The following is a 23,572-nucleotide window of genomic DNA, read 5'->3' as shown; positions in this document are numbered from 1 at the left end:
TTTCTCTAGCTCCTCCATTGGGGGCCCTGTGATCCATCCAATAGCTGACTGTGAGCATCCACTTCTGTGTTTGCTAGGCCCCGGCATTGTCTCACAATGCTGTTTCTTCTTGCTCTTAACTACAGATGTGGACTCAGGTCAGAGACCTGCAAACCCCTGCTGGGACCGCCCTGGAACTCCACTCTTCAGAACCCGTTGTTCTATTTTGCTTAATTTTTATTCTGATTTGCTTACTTTGCAAATGTGTCTTCTTGGAGACATAATTTTGTTAAAGAGTTTTGAAAATGTAGTTCCAAGTTGCCCTGTCTGCTGTAACTCCACAGCATGGAATTGAATGTTTTCTAGACAGGAATTTTTTCACCCCTCACAGTCCTGGGCTTTGTGTTGTGTTCATGGCCTAAAAGCTGAGGCCTCCATAGAAGTATTTGACAAAGATATATTGTGCCTATAGGTGCCTAATGAAGCAGTAACCACGTAAATGGTGACTGGCACTTTAGTAAATTCAGCCCCTTTGGTACCCACCAAGGGCATTGCAAAGTGTAATATTTTAATCTTTTACTTTTCACCGACTCAGTGCCAGAATGAAAAGATTGCATCTGTTATGAGTAAGACATTTTCTTACTGTTATAATAAAAATTGGTGATTTATTTTTAGTCTTTTACAAGCTAATTTTCGAGACGAGAAAAGTTGGTTCGTTTTGCAAGTAGAGACATTTCTCAAGGGAAAAGTGGGATAAATATATGGCCACCTTAGTGCACAAAATAGCTCCAATTTTTATTGGAGAGTGGTGTACTTCAGCGAACCATAGCTAAATAAAATTGCCTGCTAGGTTAATTAACGAGGAAGCTTTCTGAGTTAGGGTTGCATTTAGATTGTGCTTCCCATTTAACCTAATTTAATTTAGTAGTTCATTGTTTCATTGTCGCTTTGTTCAGCCATAGCTCTAATCCGTGTTCATAGGATTTTTTTGGAGGCACCCACACTACTTTGAAAACAGAATTACCCAGATTCTTTTAGGTTCTTGCTTGTCTGTGTCTGACTTCCACCTCAGCATCACTTGTTACAAGTCTCAGGCCTCAGTCCTCACTCGGTGAGCCAGAGTCCAGGTTCTGATAGGCTCCTGCAGGACCAGCATACATATTAAACAGAGAAGTTGCTTCTCATGGTGCTTTTGGCTGGACACATGCGCTGAAGGGGAATTTCTGGTGCCAAAATAATTTTGAAAGGCAATGCAATGAAGTCACACTGACTTCTGGGTCTGTTCATCTGCTTGCCTCCTGTCACTGCTTGCAGTGTCTTGAGCTGCAGTCCTCTTGCCAGAGGTTTTGAAGATGCAGATGGTTCTAAAAGGTCAAGAATGTTCTATGGACGACATTAGAGGCCTCCTGCAGTTTGCATGCAAAGGGGTAGCTTCTCCCTGCAGTGATAGTGGCAGATCAGTAGGCCCTGAGGCACTGCACGTAGAATGCACAGGCCCTGTGGGGCAGGCTTACTCCTGGGCGTGGCATGTAAACACAGCTACATGAGACCAAAGTCTTCACTTCTTGTTTAAAGGTCTCCTACGACCACTTTTATCATGCTTGGAATCAAATATGATTGGTGATAGATATAACTATGTCCTCACCCTGCCTTTTCCTCCTGTGTTTTGGGACAGGGCCTCATTGTGTAGCCTACTCTGGACTTGAACTCATGATCCTCCTGCATCAGCTGTATAAGTGCTAGGTGTTTATATACAACCTGGCCAGGATTTTAATAAACATGCATTGCAAAATGCATATCAGTAGGTGGTTTTGGCAACCTCGATCTGTTCCGTCCAGTTTGGGAATTTGGTTATATAATCAAACACAAGGGTCAAGAGAGAGGAAGGTATTCAGAGGGAGAATTCAGCATAACCAGGTATGGTTATGGGCTCGAGTGAGGAGAGTTAGCCATACTCTACCCTGTCTTTCTCTCCTGCTTCACTGTGAGATGCTGCAGCCAAGGGGAGGATCCCTGTCAGGAACCAGTGGCTGATGCTTGGACTTTTCACCTCCCTAACTAGGAGCTAAATAAATCTTTTTTATTCATATAGCTGATCTGCTTTGTGTATTCATGACAGGAACAACTGCAAAAAGGCGGTACAAGCTTCCAATCTCCATATTTAGTACAAGGAAAAGGAAACCTAAAATGTAATGTAAAAGCAACGATTCCCCATTTATCAGCAGAGTTGGTGAGAGACAGTATAGGCATAAAAGAAAAAATATAGGGTAGAAAAACATTTCCTGGACTTAGATCCCAGCTTCTGTGCATCTACATATAAAATCCAGTTTTTACGGGCTGATTGTCCTGGCATGTATGTTATAAAGTAAAAGGCATTTCTCTCAAGAAATGAGATATTCGCCCCAATCTTCTAACAGAAGAAAAATTCTTTGTGGTAATAGCTCATAGAGATGAATAATTCTTTCACCCTATTATACCAACCAACTCCCAAACCCTGCATCTTGAGAAGAAATCCTTACAGGACTTGTGTTTGAAGCATGTCCCTATTCATATTGTCTCTGTGGCTCACTGCTTTACCCATCTTTAATCAAGGGATGCTGATCAAGGACTGAAAGTGACAATAAGGAGTGATCCAGAAGCCTCCCAACACAGGTGGTGACAGGATAATGACAGTGCAGTGGGTTACTGAGAAACCCTGGTGTGAATATCGGGCTTTCTCACACAGAAAGTAATGCAGATGTTAATTAGCTAGATTCTTACTACTGCACACATCTATTTCAGAGCATCTTGTCAAGACAATGTTCTCTCTCTCTCTCTCTCTCTCTCTCTCTCTCTCTCTCTCTCTGTGTGTGTGTGTGTGTGTGTGTGTGTACTGTGTACTGTGTACACTTTAATATGTCAATAAAAGTAAATAAATTGGAGAGGAAACAGAATGCTTCCATTTCTCCGAGGCCATATGAAACTTCCCAGTAGGCAGGAGTTGGCCTGTGGTCCTGTATGTTGTTCTGCACCTACCTCTCCCTGGGCATCTGGAGAAGGAGTTGGCCTGTGGTCCTGTATGTTGTTCTGCACCTACCTCTCCCTGGGCATCTGGAGAAGGAGCAGGTCTTTTCCCTACAGTGATTGCTGCTAGGACTGGGAAGGGCCAGGTGACTTAACAACTAGCTATTGTAATTGGTTCTACTCTGAAAGGTGTGTCGTTTGTTTGTTTGTTTGTTTGTTTATCTCTTATGGGTGTTTTTGCCTGCATGTATATCTATGAAGCCTATGCATATAGTGACTGTGGGGACCAGAAGAGGACTTCTGATCCTCTAGAACTGGAGTTAGTAGACAGTTGTGAGCTGCTATGTGGGTGTTGAGAATTGAATTCTGGTATCCCTGGAACCCGGATACCCTGGAAAATCAGCCAGTGCTTTTAACCCCTGAGCTGTCATTCCAGCCCCTCTGTTATTGCTTAGTCAGCACAAATTGGGTATCTGTGGGTACAGCAGCTGTCAAGTTTCTTCCTCTGAGTATTAGATAAAAAGGGTGGGTGGGTTCTTGCTGAGGCGTGAAACAAAAATTTCTTAGAAGTCAATATGATTTTTGGCTGCTTTACCCTTTCTTCCACTTTTTCACACATATGTGGACTTGACTCTCTCAAGATTCTCTGCTTACTAGACTCTCTTTCCTCTACCTGACATGCCCTATGCCTGTGTTTTTCCCATATTCCACAGTCCAACAGGCTGAGACTCTCTAGCCCTTCTATCCTCCAGGTCTCCGAGTCTCTGCTAGCCTTCCACCCCAAGTGTAGCATGTCCTCAGACACTGTTTGCCTTACCATGGAGACATGTAAGCTATACTAAAACTGCCGTGTTTGTACGCATGGAAATGCAACATAGCTGTCTTTATTTTTTTGAATTTTAATTGTAGCCTTTCTCTTTAAAAAAAAATTTTTTTATGTTCCAGCTTTGCCCCGCCTCCTTGCCCCCTCTCCCATAGTTCCTCACATCACTCCTCCTCCCCCTAGCCTCCAAGAGGGTGCTCCCTGACACACAGAGGCCTCCCCCTTCCCTGAGGCCTCAGGTCTCTCAAAGATTAGGCACATCTCCCACTGAGGCCAGGCAGTCCTCTGCTATATATGTACCAGGGGCCTGGGAGCAGCCCATGTATGCTGCCTGGTTGGTGGCTCAGACTCTAGGAGCTCCCCAGGGCCCCAGTTAATTGAGACTGCTGGTCTTCCTATGGGGTTGCCCATCCTTTCAGTTTCTTCAATCCTTCCCCTAATTCCTCCATAGGGGTCCTGACTTCAGTCCAATGGTTGGGTGTAAGTGTCTGCATCTGTCTCAGTCAGCTGCTGGTAGAGCCTCTCAGTGGACAGCCACACTAGGCTTCAGTCTCTTCTCTACTTTTGTCCCTTCAATTCTTTTAGACAGGCACAATTCTGGGTCAGAAATTTTGACGGTGTGTTAGTAATCCATCCCTCTACTTAAGGCCCTATTTATCTACTTGTGGTGGGCTCTTCCGGTTCCCTCTCCCTGATGTTGGGCATTTTGGCTAAGGTCACCCCCATTGAGTCCTGAGAATATACCTATCTATTCAACATTGTACTTGAAGTCCTAGCTGAAGCAATTAGACAACAAAAGGAGACCACGGGGTTACAAATTGGAAAGGAGGAAGTCAAAGTTTTGCTATTTGCAATGATATGATAGTATACATAAGCTACCGCCACAGTTCTACCAGAGAATGCCTACAGCTGTTAAACAACTTCAGCAAAGTGGCTGCATATAAAATTAACTCCAACAAATCAGTAGCCTTCCTTTATACAAATGAGAAGCAGGCTGAGAAAGAAATTAGGGAAACAACACCTTTTATAATAGCCACAAATACTATAAAATATCTTGATACAACTCTTACCAAGCAAGTGAAAGATCTGCATTAGAAGAACTTCAAATCCCTGAAGAAAGAAATCGAAGAAGATCTCAGAAGATAGAAAGCTCTCCCATGCTCATGGATTGGCAGGATTACATATTGAAAACGGTCATTTTACCAAAAGCAATCTACAGAGTCAATGCAAACCCCATCAAAATTCCAACACAATTCATCAGAGACATGGAAAGAGCAATTCTCAACTTCATCTGGAAAAACTAAAATTCCAGGATACCCAAAACAGTACTCAACAATAAAAGATCTGGGGGAAATCACCATCCCTGACCCCAAGCTGTACTACAAAGCAATAGTAAAAAAGACCACGTGGTATTGGTACAGAGACAGAGGGGTCCATCAATGGAAGAGAATCAATGACCCAGAAATAAATCCATATACCTAGGAACATTTTATCTTCAACAAAGAAGCCAAAACCATACAGTGGAAAAAAGAAAACATCTTCAATGAATGGTGGTGGTCTAATTGGCTGGCTGTATGTAGAATAATGAAAATAGATCCACCTTGCACAAAGCTCAAGTCCAAGAAACATACTTTTTCTTTTTCTTTTTTTGGGGGGTAGGGGGTTCGAGACAGGGTTTCTCTGTGTAGCCCTGGCTGTCCTGGAACTCACTCTGTAGACCAGGCTGGCCTTGAACTCAGAGATCTAGCTACCTCTGCCTCTCAAGTGCTGGGATCAAAGGTGTGCGCCACCACGCCCGGCGCCATACTTTTCTTAACGTTGCCCATGACTTTCATATTTTATTTGGCCTTACCTATAATGAGGAGTGAATATGAAAAATAGGGAAAGTATAGATCATCTGTTTATTCTCTTAATACAGAATGACATTACTGGTCAGGTGGACCTCAGTGCTACAATACCTGCTTAGTGTGTGCAAGTCTCTAGGTTTGATCTCCAGCATGAAATCAGATGTGAGAAGTAAAGAATGTCAGACTGGGGATATAGCTCAGAGACAAACCATTTGCCTAATAGGTGCAGAAGCTTAGCTTTGAACCCAGCACTACCAAAAACAAGTAAACAAAATTAAAGGAAGAGAAGAAGGAGGAAAATTGGCTTTAAAAAGATATTTTAAAATATTGTTAATTCGCTATATATCACCCTACTAAACTGCAGAAAGAAATAGTGTCGGTGTCAGTTAATAATAAATGCTGCGGTTATTTTCCACATTTTTAGATTGGTTTTTAGCATCAAAAATCATGTAGTTTCCTTTGACTTTATTTAAATTCACTTTTATACTCTATTTTTATGGTTAACTTTGTGTTGTTTTTCACAATAAAGACAGCTAAATTAAAGGCATCGAGGCCCAAAAGGACATCATTCTTTTCTTATTATGGCAAAGAATTGCCAATTTTGTTTGAAGTGCTATGTTAAAAATTGGAAAGATTTTATTTTTAGTTGGCCATATGCATGTAAGTATTAGGGTAGGAATGTCTATATGCAGGAGTGCAGTGCCTGTGGGAGCCAGAGGCTTCAGGCCTCATTGAAGCTGTGTTGACAGGCAGCTTTGAGCTATAATTTGGGTGCAAGGACCAAACTCAGGTCCCCTTAGTAGTATATACCTCAACTGTTGAGCCAAATCTCCAATCCCAAGCCAGTTAAACTAGTGATGTCATTGGAATTCATTATTTTATTTTTTACCTCGGGGGTGGGGGTGGATGATCCCTATACCAATGACCTAAGTTACATTTCTAAAATTTGAGTTTCAAAATTTTAAAGCTGTGTGACTGCATCAAGATACCTTTCCAGTTGAGTAATCATAAAGTCAGTACTTTGAATCTCACGAGGCATTTTAACTGAACTTATGCAGCAACCCTGTGTTCTTTCTTTGTAGTGTGTATGTTTATTCATGTGGTGTATGCATGTGTGTATGCAAGTACACAGGCTGGTGTGCCTTCACGTGGAGACTGGAGGAAGATATCAGGTGACCTGTTCAATCGTCTATGTCTTACCCCCTTCAAACGGTCACATGACCTGGAGCTAGGCTGGTGACCAGCAAGCCCCAGCGATCCTCCTCTCTTGTCTGTCTCAGCCACCACAGTGTTAGGATTACGGGTGGGCATCACCACGCCCAAGTTTGTATATGTGCATGCTGGGAATTTGAACTCAGGTCTTCATGCATGTAAACACCATGAGCCATGTTTCCAGGATTGCCCATGTTTTCTTAAAGAAGAATTTAGACTCAGTAGATAGTCATTATATAATCATTCAATTTCTCAGGGGCCAGGGGAAGCCACAAAGAAGACATTGCCCCATGCACAGCATCACTTCTTAAATGTAGTGCATAAGTAGATAGATTTGCTCTCAGCAAACCACTCAGTGCTGTCAACTTACTCTGTCTGCTGAAGGAGCAGCAACTAATGGGGGGAGGGGAGACAGAGCAGTTCCTTCATGTGAATGAAAGGACTTTTGTTGCTGCTTGGCAATTCCACCAAAAAAGAATTCTGTATTAATAATACTGATATGTGTGTAGCTCTACTCTTTATTTTCTTGTGCATTATAATTTCTATATGGTCATTAAGTATAATTCTTTCAGCTTCATTAGTGTACTCTTAAGTGTTTTTGAGAAAGATGATGTAATATGAAACATCCATTAGAAATGAATGTCCCAACCTCTCAGCCAGCCAAGCATTTAAAATCTGCAGTGCTAACTACATCATTTTGTTCCAACTGAACAGAACTATAGTGTGGGTTTGTCCTCTAAGTATCATATTCTGGAAATTATGTAAACTAGGAGAAGTAGATGTAAAAGAAATTCTGTAGGTAGTCCTGACCGTGTATCTGATACCTCCCCACCCCTCTGGCAAGCTCAGCTCTGCACACATAGGATGTGGTCGGCTTCGGTCGGTGTTGCAGGGGATGGGAGCAAGATGAGAAAGGCAGAAGGCAGACAGCAGAGAGTTTATTTTTATGTACAAACAGGAAGGTGTGGGTATTCCAAATCCACAATGTTTAATGTGAGCTTAAATAAGAAGGCAGTGGAAACACGGGCCAATAACCTTGAAAAGAATTCTTGGCAGAAAAATGTAGAAAACCACCATACTAGCATTTCAACTAGATGTAGTCAGACATCTGAGTTCCATCTGTCTAGAATGATATGAAACTAATTCTCATTCTCTGAGTGAAATTGTGTTTATGATGTAATGTGGGATTTGTGCAGTCACTTTGGCACATAAACCCTTATGTGTGCATTTAACTAGAAGTTATGTGGCATGCATTATGGGAAAAACATTCCCACTAATGTATGACTTTAATTCAAAACAGTCTTGATCACAACTGCGATAACAACTGGAACAGCTGTACAGAAGTAGGTCACTTGCCTTTTACCCCATGGCATTCTGACATAAGTTAAGGATACAATGGTTTGCTTGCCCTAGATTGAAATCAGTGCAGCATTTGAAGAGATGCTGTACTGGCTAGTTTTGTGTCAACTTGACACAGCTGGAGTTATTACAGAAAAAGGAGCTTCAGTTGAGGAAATGCCTCCATGAGATCCAGCTGTAAGGCATTTTCTCAATTAGTGATCAAGAGGGAAAGGCCCCTTGTGGGTGGGACCATCTCTGGGCTGGTAGTCTAGGGTTCTATAAGAGAGCAGGCTGAGCAAGCTAGGGGAAGCAAGCCAGTAAAGAACATCCCTCCATGGCCTCTGCATCAGCTCCTGCTTCCTGACCTGCTTGAGTTCCAGTCCTGACTTCCTTGGTGATGAACAGCAGTATGGAAGTGTAAGCCGAATAAACCCTTTCCTCCCCAACTTGCTTCTTGGTCATGATGTTTGTGCAGGAATAGAAACCCTGACTAAGACAGATGCCTTGTATTGTCAGTCAGGAAGCCTAAACATGTTGAAGATAGAAACATTAAAAATGACAGAGAATGGTTCTAAAGTAGAGAGATAAAAAAAAAAAAAATTACCAAGCTGTCTGTACATCCTGTCTCCTGCAGGCAGGAACCAGATGGGGTCAGAGGTCTTCATGTGCAAGAAATGACAGGTTTATACTACTTCTTTGCCATTGGTACTTCTTTTCTTGGTTTATTTCAGGTTCCTGCCATGTTGTTCCAAATGACTTGTTCTCACAAAGCTAAGCACAAGTATTTAACTAGCAGTTTGCCTGTACTGTGGATAGAGACTGCGATTGACTAGCTGTTTGCCTGTACTGTGGATAGAGACTGCGATTGACTAGCTGTTTGCCTATGTGTGGATAGGGACTGTGAGCATGGCAGTTCAGGGAGGTGGCAAGTTTGAGTTCATTGGATGATAGCTGCATTGAGAAAGGGCATTCTACCAAGCTCATGAGGAGAAGACTATCATGTCCTCTCCAGGATTAGAGGTTGGGTTGGATTTAGAGCTCAAGAGCAAACACATGAGAAGGTGAGCATTTCTGTTTGGCATGGGATGAGTCTAACTCAGCAACCCTGGACATAGCTGCCCTGAACCATTTCAGCAGCTCATGTCTGGACAGAATCTTCGGGGTTTGTGGTTAGAGCATTTGTGGGTTTTAAAAGTTTCCCAGGTGATGCTGGTTTAGAGCACATTCAGAACCACTGGCAGCTGAAAGTGCAGCCTATTACGAGTCTGTGAAACGTAGCTGGAAAAGGTGTTGGGACAGGACCCCACCCCAGAGGCTTCCCTGTGCCCAGCCAAGGACTTTCTCACCTGCAACATGAGGAAACTCCTGAGACCTGCTGCTGCTTCATTCATGTCCATTGTTTTCAGGACCAGCGTGGCTGAGCATGTTTAGGGTCCTCCCGGGTCAACAGAAACAGTCAGGCACAGAATGTGGGTCTAGGTGTATCTCACAGCTTTGATTGATCATCAAGAGTTATTTATTCATTGCCTCTTCCCTGGGGCCAGGACATCCTAATCTCTGATTTGGTTTTCTAAGCAGAATTATAGCAGCTTTTATAATGATTCTTCTCTGTTCAGGGGAGTTGGCTGTATCTTCGTTGAGATGATCCAAGGAGTTGCTGCGTTTCCAGGAATGAAAGACATTCAGGATCAACTTGAACGGATATTTCTGGTAAGTTCTGCACAAAGTGCTTCTCAGAAAAACTTGTTTCTAATTAGTTACTTGGTGACTTAATGAACTGCTGGAAATATTTTAAAATATGTTTGTCCATTTTCACATTGAGTTCTAGCTTTTTTTTTTTTTTTTTGCCTTTATGAAGCAGGGAATTCATTGACTAGTTTCCTTTTAAATTCTCATATGTGAAGAATAAAATGATAAAATAGTAAGAATGAGTGAGACTCGGGACATCTCATAGAATGAGGGGCTGTCCGTGAACATGCAGGAGTAGTAACTCCATCTTTCAAGAAGATGTGAATCACCTACATACCACCCTCCACATGAGTTCTGTGGGCTTGGATTACTGTCTTCAGTAGCACTGAGTATGGAAAATGGAAGGTGAGGAGGGCATGGTGACCTTCCAGAGAAGACTAGGCAAAATTTGCCTCAACAAGGTCCTTAAGATGGCTCTCCTCTCTGAGAAGTCACATGGTGGCATGTTCTCCAGAGATAATCTGAGGAAAATGTGCCTCACGTCGGTCATCTTCTTCCTCCAACTGTAAGTCTATCCTAACTATGAAATACGTACTACATGGATCCAAAATGCAAGATATTTTACAGGACCACTGACTCATACTATTCAAAACTTGCTGGTGTCATCAAAAGCACGGACGTCTGAAAGCCTACTGCAATCCAGAGGGGAAGCCAGGAGGATGTGGCAACTCAGTCATGTGGCCTCATGGGTGGACCCCTGGAGCATTGAAACCTAATGGAGAAAAATTAGTGAGGTCCACATGAAATGTGGGATTTAGGCAATGTCCATGTACCAATGTGTGTTTTTAGTTGTGGCAAATGTTCTGGGTAAAGAGTTAACATGCGAAGCTGAGGCAAGGGTATAAGGAACCCTCACTGATATTTTCACAACCTTCAGTTGCTCATGTGGCAACTGCTTTAACCATGGAGCTATTATGAGCCTATATCCCTAATATAAGAGACTAATTTCTTAAGTTTCTAGTTAGCCTTTAATGCTGAACCCTATGAAACAAGAATTATATAGTATTTTAAAGTTTTTAAATTTGATTTATGCTAAAAGAATTACTTTCTTGTATGTAAAATAATAAGGTTAAAGGTGTGTGACCTTTAACCTTAGTGTTTGGGAGGCAGACACAGAAGGATCAGGATTTCAAGGCCAACTTTGACAGTATAGCAAATTCAAGTTTTTTATCTCAAAAAAAAAAATAAATAAAATTAATAGATGAGAAAACTTTTTTAAAAAGATTAGTTTTTTCATGTATATTATTTCAGAATGAGTTCAAAGTAAACCCAAATAGTTATATGAGTAGGAATCACATGGTGTAGCAATAAAACTAAGAAAATGAGCTTCTCATCAGCATTTCCTTCTAGAAATGCTTGTATAATACAGATAAGTTATATCACGGGACATTTTTTTTTTAATTTCTCTCTGTATGGAGATTTAGCTCCCATTTCTTAATTTTATGGCAATGTTTTTCAAATTTTATTCAGAGGCCTTTGAACCATAGTGAGTCTCTTAATAAGCCAGAGAGCTAAATCACTACAAATTTCCCATGGGATCACTGATGCACCGGAGCAGGATTTTCTCTCCCTGGAGCACAGAGATCTGTGAATTCGGATAACCACCATCACTGCAGCGACGGACGGCACTGTTTCATTTCGCACAGACACTTGATGTACATAATGCTCTTTAAGATAAAATGTCCTGTGATAGTTAGAAGCTGAAGGTTATCTTTTCTGGAAGATGACTGATTTAGAATTAATTGACAGTATTTTTTGCCCTGAAGAATTAGGGGGAAAAAATCAAAAGAAGTAGTCTAGGAACTTTGGACATCAAATGTCATTAATCCTAAATATTTCATATTCTCATCTGGACTGTTGACATTTGCAAATGTAGCTTTATAGCATGTTAAGAAATCCCCTCTTAGGGTTTGTTGATCATTGGATAAGGATGCTAGACAAACTCAGTAAGGTGGACTCGATGGGGGATAAACCCTCTATCCTCAGTGACCTTTTATATCTGGCCTAAATCGAAATGGCTATTAAATGGGAATTACGTCTCCTCCAACAGGCACCTGCTAGAAACTGCCAGCACCTCTTTTCTTAAATGCCAGTTGTATATCAGGCCTCTGGTAAAGCATTGTCAAGGAGACAATCAACTTTGAAAGTCGTGAAACATCGGATTATTTGGTTTGTTTTGTGTCTTAATATCAGGATTAAGCCCATTCACTTGCCTATAAACTGTATGTTTAAAGGTGGTTAATAACTGTGGAGCACACAATTAATATCTTGTAACTGAAGATAGTCATTGTAATTACTTCCCACATACTGAGTCTTTATTAAAAATGTACACGGCAGCAAAGATCGGTCAATGAAAGTCTTTCTGTCTTCCTTCCTTTGTGTGTCCTCCCTCCTCTGTGGGAGAGAGCAGGTCACATTTTTAACAAATCCAATTCATTCATTTTCAGTGCACCACAACCATGTTGGCATGTACAGCAAGCCGACATCCCTTCCACCTGCAATTTCCCATTAAATCATTTTCCTTGAATTCATGATGTTCATATGCAAGACAGGAAGAAACGTGGTAGAATTTGTACAGGACCTATTCAAAGCAAGTGGAATTACATGTGCATATTCACCAAGTTCCTAAAGAGCAGCTCTGCTGGCCTAGGGGAGGAACAGTTTGTTTTCCGTCCTGCGCATTGCCTGTCCTAAGATATAACCCTGTGTGTTCTGTTCACCTCCATTAGCTGTAAAACACGAGCAGCAGATAGGTTCATTTAGGTAAGTGACAAAATTCACAACTAAGAAGAAGAATTTGTATTCTGAACACATTATTCTGGCTTGAAGATAAGAAGCCCCATGGTAGAACCCTCGGAATATCTGTCTCTCACTTCAGAACAGCTGAGCAAATGGGAAGGGGACGTGCACAGCTGTCAGAATCCTTGGTAGATGCTTCCGGGTTTATGTGGCTCATGGCCAGAGTACAGTAGTGGTGACAAGGGGGAGCGGGGCGGGGGTGGGGCACATGGTTCTGCTTTTACAGGCCTGGTCTTTTTCGCCCAGAGTCTTTGAATGTCCATAAACCTGACTGTCTCACATATCTCTGCCTGCCAGGTCTCCTAGCCCACCGTGGAATTTCATCTGCTAGTTGTTAACCTATTTTATATTATGTGACATTGGTTAAAATATTCACCTTCATCAGCGTATGTGTCAGTCAGGATTTAAATGTGTGTGTGTCTGTGTGTGTGTCTGTGTGTATGTGTGTGTGTCTGTGTATGTGTCTGTGTATGTGTCTGTGTGTGTCTGTGTGTGTGTCTGTGTGTGTCTGTGTGTGTGTCTGTGTGTATGTGTGTGTGTCTGTGTATGTGTCTGTGTGTGTCTGTGTGTGTGTCTGTGTGTGTCTGTGTGTAAGATAGTTTTAAAAGAAAATCTCATTTAGCTTTAAAGCTTCAAGATGCTTCCTTAAGCTCCCTTGTTTCTGTTTGAATGGACTGCAGAGAAGTAGTCCAATTGCTGTCTTTTGGACTTGTTGTGGCTGTTTCCAGGGTTATAAGAATGGAAAGCTGATGCTGTGACTACATAATGGGCTAGGGAAGCCATATGGAATGTACAGGAAAGCTGGTAGTGTGTTTTCAGCCACTGGCTGTAACAGCTATAGAGTCATGGTGGAATGTTGGTGGCGGAGATTTGTACCATCATTGCTGTGATTCTGTTTAAATGAGCTCATTCCATTGGGCTGTTTCAGCTCTTTCCCTCTAGTTCTAAATACAGTGTGGTATAAAAGAATCGTGTGCTATGGTGAAGTCCATGGAAAATATGACCATGGCTCTCAGGACAGTTAAACATTAAGAACTTTTAGGGGGGGCTGGTGAGATGGCTCAGTGGGTAAGAGCACCCAACTGCTCTTCCGAAGGTCCAGAGTTCAAATCCCAGCAACCACATGGTGGCTCACAACCATCCGTAACGAGATCTGGCGCCCTCTTCTGGAGTGTCTGAAGACAGCTACAGTGTACTTACATATAATAAATAAATAAATCTTTAAAAAAAAAAAAAAAAAAAGAACTTTTAGGAATGTAGTTCCTGGTGCTTGCTGGGATTGGCAGATGGAAGACTCATCAATCATACTGAATCTTATATTAATTAAAGTAGTGAAAGAGGGTTCCTTGAGTTAGCTGCTTTCTCGAATTGAGTGGTGCTTTCTAAATCTGCAAAAATGAGGATGAACTAAATGGCTTGAGTTCTTTCATGTAATTGTTACATTTTTATTGAATTTTATTTATTTGTGTGTGTGTGTGTTCAGACACATGCATGCTACAGTATACATGTGGAGATCGGAAGGCTACTTTGTGGTGTCAGCTCTTTCTGCCATAAATGATCATCAGGCTTGCAATTGAGTGCATTCATCTCTTGTTGACCAAAATTTTTAATTCTAAAAATGTATGGTATTGCAAGATTATCCCTCAGGCAGGTGGATGTTTAAGATATTTCTAGGGCTGGGCATGTGGAGAAACTCAGGAGATGATGTCTTAGCTCTGGAGTAGGGACAACAGGGTGGACACAGTGTGTGTATGCACAGGAGACTCTTCAGGACTGTTGATGAGTAAAATCTTCCCACAAGGGAAGACAATAAATAAGAAAATAAGGAGATGCTATACTTCAGCTGTTGCTTTGGGAGACACTGGCTTCCTTACCATGTTCAGAATTTTCTATGGAGGTGGTACTTATTGACTCGAGGTTGGTACTAGCAGGCAGAAGCATAAAGATACTAGGGATGCAAGCATTTCAGGCAGAAAGAGTAGCTCAGAACAACAGTATTATAATGAAATTTCTCAAGACCAAATCTGTTACACTAAGGGCAGTGTTCACAATCAAAGAGAGTTCTGACTGACATGCTCACTGCTTTGGCCTTCTTTACACGAAGCATGTTCTCAGGCGGGAAGTGTTTGCTTTGTGTGAACTGCACAGTATATAATATATTTGATAGTATAGGTTATCATATAATAGTACATATCAATACTAAGTGAATCAACAAAGAGAATTTGCACAGCACTTGGGTGAATGTCTTAGGCTGGAGTTATGTGACAGTTGGAGATAGGGGCTCTGAGTCAGCTCACCACGAGAGTTGGCACAGATTGAAGAAAGTGAGAAATGTGTCTATTTGGAAGAGCAGATGTTGGCTCAGAGGAGACAGAAGAATGCCCGAGTACAGAGAGCCTGAGCTCACTGATTTTGAGTGTCAGAACTAGAGCCTGAAGCATTTGTTCTCTGCCTTGTGGAATCCAGTGAGGTTAAGGAGGCTGTTGAGAAGACACCATGTTTGGAACTTCTGAGCAAATACTTCTAGGAGGCCAGATTAGTAAAGCCAGGTTACAGCTCCATTATGTGAGCGTGCCAGGAAATACTGGAAGACAGTGAGCACAGCCATCTCTGAGAGATGGGTCAGAAGAAAGGGCTAGTCTTACCCTGAGAGCTTTTAAGTCGATGCTTACATGTTTTTGCATCATAAATATTTTCCCTTTTATTGAAAATGCATTTTTTTCTCATATAATATATCCTAATTATGATTTCTTCTCCCTCTCTTCCTCCCAGTTCCAACACAGTTTCCCTCCCATCCTGATTGACCCCCTTTCTGTCTCTCACTGGAAAACAATCAGGATTCTAAGGATAATTAAAATAAAAAGATAAATAAAGGCTAATACATAAGAATAGCACAACACAAACAACTAGAAGGAAAAGAGCCCACGGGAAAGCACAAGAAAGAGACCCATTTGTTTGCACACTCAGGAATACTACAAAAACACTAAATGGAGAAATTGTGTGTGTGCGTGTGTGTACACATATATATGTATATATGTAAGTGTGTATATATGTGTATGTGTGTGTGTGTGTGTATGTATGTTAAAAATAAAAAAGGAGAAAAGTCATGATATGACATGAGATAAGGAACCTTCAAAGATGCCTCTGAGTGGGTTTTCTGCTGGCCGTCTCCTGCTGGGCATGCAGCTGCCCTTAAGTGTAGTTGATTTCCCCAGTGAGACTCCCTTGGAGGAAACTAAATTTTTGTTTGCATGTGGTTTAGTTGGAAATTGCTCCTGGGTCATGGATGGGAGCCTCTGCCACTTCTCCTTTCAGCTCTAGGACCCCATCTGGTGCAGGCCTGTGCAAACCCTGTGCATGCTGCCTGGGTCTCTGAAAGTTCTTACGTACAGAGATTTTGCTGATTTTAAGGGTTATGCATGGTGTCCTCCACCCTCTGGCCTTTTACAATTTTCTTGCCTCCTCTCCCATTGGGTTTCATGAGCCCTTTCATGGAGGCATTCCTTGGAGACATCCTGTTAAGGGCTGAGTGCCCCAAGCTCTCTCACTCTCTGCATGTCTGGCTATGGGTCTCTGTACTTGTTTCGGTCTGCCATAGGAGGAAGCTTCCCTGATGATGACTGATCAAGGGACGAATCTGCTTCACTGGCTGGAGTGCCATCATAAATATTTTTAAATGATGTAGTTTAGAGTAGTTGTAAATGATGCTGAAGATTGAGGTAGGCATAGATCAAAGTATTGCAAAAAGCCAGAGAGAATGGGGAGAGTAGATGGTGCCTTTAAAAAGAGGGGGAGAGACTTAAATAACAACGTAGAGGATAATGAAGGGAGACCCTGACAGGGTATATAGTACTCTCTCAGCACAGGAACAGAAAGAGACCATAATTGTTACCTATGAAGATGGATGCTGACCACCTTTTGAGAACTTTGGTTGATTTGAGACATTGTTATAGAAACAGAATGATTTTATTACCTGTTTCTAAGTTAATAGCTTGTTAATTAATATTGTTATTTTATTATCAATTAAGAAATCAATTAATTGCTTTATTAATTAATAATTGATATAGAGTATTTTTGTTTAAATGAATGTGTTTCCATTTTATATTACATATAAAATAATATATAGTAAACATATTATGTACAATCATAAATATGTTACCATTTTGTCAATACATGGATGTATGTTGGTATATAGCTACTTTTCTATTCCAATTGTGTCTCATCCTGCAACCAACCCAAAACTGTGCTTTTAATCAATACCAAAAATTTTACAGATTTCTCTTTCCTAATTCAACTAACTCAATTAGGGCTTTCCTGGGAAGTTCTGGAGTTTGATGAGAAATTGTGGCTAGTGCTGGTTGCAACAAGTAGACTGGCCAAATACTCAGTTTCTTTCTGTAGAGTCCTGGCTATCTCCAGGGGGTCCCTCCCACTTGACTGACTTAGACTTCCTAACAACACAATGGTTGGTCTCTAACAGCAGGTATCCCAAAGAAGCAGAAGATACTCTGTCTTTTTAAACTCAACCCTGGAAGTCACATAGTTACCCTGTCTCTCTTGAGCAAAGCAGTCATATATCTCCCAAAGTCCAGAGGGGACATAGTCTGCAATTTTAGGAAAGGCATGTGTCAAAATAATGGGACCATTGTTTAAAATTGCTACACTGGCTATCTCAATTTTCATTAAATCATGTCAGGCTGGTAGACAACATTTTAGGGAGCCATCTTCTGTCAGCCATCGATTCAAATGCCTGCTTTTATTTCCATTTATCCAAGGCTCATTGTAGCCACCACAATGGCGTCACCTGTGATGAATGTGGAAGTGTGAATTGTCACCTTATTGCTTTCAGACCATAGGGCACTTCCATTGCTCACCATCCTTTCTCCCATTTGCACTGGCGAGCTCACGGATGTGCCTGACTGAAAAACCTGCTCAGATTCTGCTGTAGCAGGGCACACACATCTGAGGGGGCGGTGACACTTTGTAAAATCTTGGGATGTACAGGAATTGGAGTATAACTCAAATTCTACCTTTCAGGGCCTTTTTCCCTTCATTTGTAAATATATTTCCACTGGTAAGGAAACAAATCTTTGTTCCTAAGAACTTTTTTCTTGTACAGTCATCTTCTGAGATGGCTCCCCTTCAACTCCAACCACTGGGTTGGATCTAGTGTCTTGTTTCTAGTAGGTAGAATCTGCAGATATGTAGCACTTGTCAGACTAAGTTACACAGACTGTTCTTTCTGAGGCTGGAGAGGTGGCTCAGCAGTTTGAAGCCCTTTCAGCTCTTTCAGAGGACCAGGGTTCTGTTCTTATCATCCACATGATGGCTCACAACCACTGACTCCAATTCCAGGAAGCCCTCTCCTGACCTCCACTTGCACGAGACATGCAAGTAGTGTACGTACATGTAGGTAAATATTCATACACATAAAATTTAACAAATATTAAAACTTGATATTTAAAAATTGTCACTTTTTTTTAATGTTCTTCTGTACCCAGTATTACATACAGGAGGTAATAAAGATTCCCAAACAGCCTGCTCCAGCCCCATACTCATCTCTTGCAATTCTTGATTAATAATGTGTTTCCTACCTTGATTTTGTTACTTCCCTTCCCTTCTTCTCCTGAAGAGTTTACCCTTCTGAGTGACTCTGTCTTGGCTATTAATCTTTTCATGAAGAAAAGGGACCTTCCGTCTTCTCCTGCCCAAACCTCTGCAAGGAAACAGATCTTCCTCAAACTTACCCTCGCTTGATCTCTCAAGTCACATTATTCCATAGTTTAATAAGAGTCGGTGACTGTTTGATTAAAGTTTATCTTATAAAATAATCTACCTGAGTCATTGGAGCATGTCCCTTAGAGAATAATTTCTATCTAGTTAACAGGCTACGTGACGTTGGAAGTGACTCATGCTCCATATCTCTTGTCTTCCGACAGTGGTAGCCCTACATCTTCCAGACTGTGCGCATGCTTTGGCAATTTGTATTCTTCCCAGAGTCTGTCTGTTAGGTCCGTTGTACTAGAAACGTGTTAAGTATAACACATAAATGTGCCAGGATATTTTTTTTCTCTTAGCATAGTAACTAATCTAAACAAAGGTTTTCTATGGATGTTTTAATAACTACATGTATACAGTATACATGCAGTGTGTCATCTTCTCCAGGAAAAGGCCAAATACCAGGATTAGCACACGTTATCCATCATGATTGTCAGTTCCTGTGATCAGGCAAGAACTGGCTGAGGGACTGTATTAGTTACTTACCTGTTGCTATGATAAAAATGGGATGACCAAAAGAAAGCGTTTATTTTGCCTTATGGCTCTGAAGGGAGTGTCCATAATATCCAGGGAGGAGCGGATATCTGGCTAGCAGATGACATTTCACCCACACAAAAGGATCAGAGGGGGCAGGATGGGGAGATGGAGACGATGGTGGGGGTGAGTTTATAAACCCTAAAAGATTACCCCCAGTAGCATACTTCTTCTAGCAAGGGTCCACCTCCTAAAGATTTTATAATCTTCCAGAACAGTGACACCAACTGGAGTCAACTATTTAAACATAGGAACCCAGTGGTGAAGGCACATCTCTCATTCACACCACCACAGGGACACGTCCTGTGCTATCCAGCCTTTATGCTTAACAGCTACATATTTGTCTAAACACAATTCATCATTCTAAATATTAGCCATGGCCCCTGTCCTGCAGTGACGTTATCTGAATCCCCAGCTGGAGGCTTCCTCTCCTTCACCTGTAGTTCCTGCATAACCTGCCAGCTACTTCCCTTCACTTCCTGCTTCACACTATTACTGTTGCTACTTTTATTCATTTATTTTAGGGTACTTTGTTTATTGCAGGCACTGGTATGCACCTTACACTACGTACATAGTAACTCTTAGATTTATGTAGTGGCCAGTGGAATTTCTTAAATTGATTTTCACTCGTTTTAATTAATTAATTTATTAATTTATTTATTGTGACACTTCATGACCTCATTATTATAAGCTCAAAATGTGTAGACCATTCTTGTTTCAAACTCACGGCAAACATCTTGCCTACTCTCTTGAGTAATGAAATTATAGATTTGAGCCATCATGATCAGCTAGCTGTCTTTGCTCTTCTTTGAAATGCATATTTTGAAAAATTATGTAGAGTGCATTTAGGAAGTACATAAAAATTTAAATATAGTTTCTTTCTTTCCACTTTTTAAAAAATTAGATGTGAGTTGCTGTTTTCCTCCTTTTTATTCCATTTGTAGCTCCCAGTTCTACTAACATCTCCTCAGAGATAACATTTAACATTCAGAACCAGAGTTCAGTAGAACAAATTACTATCAATTTAGTGTAAGGAAAATTCAGTATGAAAGTGTTTCATGTTTGCCAGGTAGAAAGCAAGCAGCTGAAAGGTGTTGATGAACCCCTTTTTGAGCAGGAATATTAGATCTTTCCTGAGTCTCTTCACACTCATGACAAATGAAAGAGTGCTCACAGCTCATGAAGACTAGTGATGTGTGCACATTGCATCCTGTGCACGTCTAGCATTTGCGTCAACTGATTTATCACTTGGGACTTTGATATGCTCAGAAGTAACAATTTCTATACTTTTAATGATGTTTTCATTCGATATTCTTTTGAAAAACTTTCTTTTGAATAGAGCGCTACTCTGAGGTAATTAAGAAGCTAAAATTATGACTATATATTATTTACAAATTTTCTTCTTTATAGTAAAACTCCATTCTAGAGATAAATAATCAGGAACTGTAGAGAACTATCCATTTCATAATGCTGGTCTTCCTGATATACCACAGTGCTGAATTAGATACAAAATGATAAATGTATTTAGGGAAATTACAACCACCTTCTTAGCATGTAGAAGCAAATGTAAGATAATGTTTGATCTTTCGAAGTGGGTAAGTTCAGTTTTTGCAATAAATTTAAAAATAATATTTACGGGGACTCTATATATCTTCCACTCAGTTTTCCTGTGGTCTTAAAACGATATATACTCAAAGAGAAAAGGATGGTATCCATAATAAATTGCGAAAATACTGTTAACATAGTTCATTATCTTTTGCGCTGATGGTCTCTTCTTTCATTAAATAAGATATGGCATGGACAGGAGTAGACACTTTGATAGTGAAAATATTTTTGCCTGCCACGAACAGCTATGGTAAGGGTGTGGGAACTAAAGGACCCATAAGTACCAATCTCTAAATTGAAAGAACCAAGGATGTAGCTATGAGTGCAAATTGAAGCATCCAAAGATGTGTTCAGGGTAGATGAGATGGCTCTATCCCCAACCCAGTGATGTGTGTTCAATCCTCTTGACCCACATGATAGAAGAAACAGTGGACTCCCACCACATCCTGCTTGGAAAGTTCATGTTCCCTCTTTGGAATACACTAAATAAATAAATTTAGTAATAATTAACAGTAATAAATAGGAGTAGTAATAATACACCTCTATTCTCTGTGCTCGGGACAGGGCCTGAGATAGGAGGACGTTACTGATGATTTTTCTTCCTTGGTGGTTAACTTGGTGTGAATTGCTGAAATGGAACATTCATTTTTCCTCTAACACCCTTACCTCCAAAAGATGCTTGGCCACATTGTCCCTCAGCACAAAACTCAGTAACATTAATAGAAAAATAGTGCTTTGCCTTGGAGTTTTAAGATCAGAATTGACCTATTTCTTTCAAACACAAGTGATTTTGACCCGTAGAGATACTGGATTACCATTACTATTGTTTTAGCATTTTTGTTGTTTTGTTAGTTTGTTTCGAGACAGGGTCTTAGGTATAGAAAGCTAGCCTCAAACTGACCTACTGACCTTGTTGTCTCTATATTATAAATACTGGGACTGCAATTCTGTACAAAACTTTATCCTTTTAGCAGTTTTAAAAACTAATGAATGAGCTCCACAAGTCAAATAGCTTTGATTTCCCTAAAAGATACATACATACATATATATATATATATATATATATATATATATATATATATTTGAGTTCTATTTTATTTTGTTTATGAAAATGTTGTAAAAAAAAAAAAGAAAAGAAAAGCCAAGCTGGAGGGTTAATTTAGGGGGTTGTTTTGTTTTCATAAGTCAACTGCTTGCAATCCATTTGCTCAAAAGTTACTGCGCTGAATAATGTTTGAGAACTGTTTTTGACTCGCTTGCTATGCCCACAGCTCAAGACCTGAGTTTGACAAATATAGAGTGTTTAGTGCTCAAAGCCTTGTGTCCAGATCAAAGACGTGTCTTCAGTAGATTACGTCAACCTTCCTGTCAGTATCTCCCTAGCTCTTCTCATGTGATCCTCCCAAGCAGCAGTCACTCTGTGCTTCTCCATGACACCCATTCAGTGTATGCTGTCTCTGCTGATGTCAGCCAGGCCTGGTGTACCAGGCCTTGTGCTTATAGCACTGAGGTCCCATCAGACTTTAGAAGGGGCGTGGCTGCGTTGAGATTCATAATAGTATTAGTCTGCCTTTAAGATGTGGCTCTTGTGACTGAATTATTTATTCCTTCCACATACACTGATTGATATTTTGGCGGTTGTTCTGCGCTTCAGAACAGCCTTCAGCAATACTTAGGACATGTTTCAAAAAGATAAAAAGATGAAAAATTGTCTTAAGAGGTTCTTTCTCCAACTATTGCTGGAGTTTTTCTGTCAAAAACACCACCTCTACATTCCTAACAGGCTCAACCAGGCCTTGGCAACAGGCTAATTAAGAGATGAGTAATTGTGGAAAACAGATTTAGAGAATGGGGAAAGAAGAACACATGTGGTGAGTCGAGCAGCCACAAGTCCTCTTCCAGGCAGTGATGTGCGCTTGGAGAGAGAGTCAGGGCAGAGCAGAGAGGAATGCTTAGCTGGTCATGGTATGGTCTAATGATCTGTCTGGCTCTACAAAGTGTTCATAAGAAGTCAGCCCTGGCATCTCCGTTTCTTATGAGATGATTACTTATAGTCTACAGTGGAGCCTTATGGTGGTGAATAAGAGCCTCCAGGCTCCTGTTGCTTGGGGACAGTTTGAGTCCCAAGTCATAAACTTGTTTATCCATCAGCCTGTTGTTTCTGAGATTGAAGATGACTCAAGAGGAACCACACTGTGTTACACATGGCAATCCCAGCACTCACTCTGGAGGCAGAAGCAGCAGGACTTCCGTGCCTTCCAGACTAGCCTGGTCTACACAACAAGTTCCAGGCCAGCCAGAGACACTTAGTAAGACTCTGCCTTTGAAAATAATTAATAATAATAATAATAAAGTTTTGAAAATGTTGAGGCAGCATGGGGCAAGAGATAGATAAAATATGATAAGCTTGGCATGGAATCAATGTCTTCTAAACCCTGGAAATGAGTGGCATTTCCACATTGCCACCATGTTTAGTAGCATCTTTTAAAGAGTAACTGGAAGGGACTGACTCAGAATGCTGCTATGTGCTTCAGGAAGCCATCAGATCAGCATATTAGCTGAGCGGATTACACATTGAAAAACCAACTGGTTTCTAAATCTCTTCAACCCAGATTCTTTTTCAGAATATGTAACTGAATCAGCAAGCAGAAATACTGCTTCAGTCAGTTGGCTGCTATAGATTTTTCTTACAGTCTTGAGATCTGAAAACTCTTCAGATTAATATTCCCTCGTATGCTGTTGAGCAAGTTTTGGTTAAAAATGCCTCCCTTTCAGTCCCTTTTCTTTTGTCCTAGTTCCTCTATTTATGACAAAATTTTATCGCAGTGAAATCGGCTTTTAAATACTGTAGAGACACAGTACGACATCTAGGATGACAGATTAATTACCTCCTTTCTTCCCT

At 40.8% G+C, this 23,572-nt stretch overlaps 1 protein-coding gene across 7 annotated transcripts in view; it reads left to right on the top strand.

The window, feature by feature from the left end:
- The window catches only part of Cdk14 (cyclin dependent kinase 14), a 648,997-nt gene that overhangs the window by 409,920 nt on the left and 215,505 nt on the right, over window positions 1–23,572 (top strand). For all 7 annotated transcript variants that reach the window (XM_021162869.3, XM_029477257.2, XM_029477253.2 and 4 more), the window contains one exon: window positions 9,822–9,915. In XM_021162869.3, coding sequence (XP_021018528.1) covers window positions 9,822–9,915 — 94 coding nt within the window. The remainder of the gene's footprint in view (window positions 1–9,821; window positions 9,916–23,572) is intronic.

This window comes from Mus caroli, unplaced genomic scaffold (assembly GCF_978045245.1).
Source record: "Mus caroli unplaced genomic scaffold, Mus_caroli_1 scaffold_4, whole genome shotgun sequence".
NCBI classification, from domain to species: Eukaryota; Metazoa; Chordata; class Mammalia; order Rodentia; family Muridae; genus Mus; species Mus caroli.
This window is presented reverse-complemented; position numbering and strand designations above follow the sequence as displayed.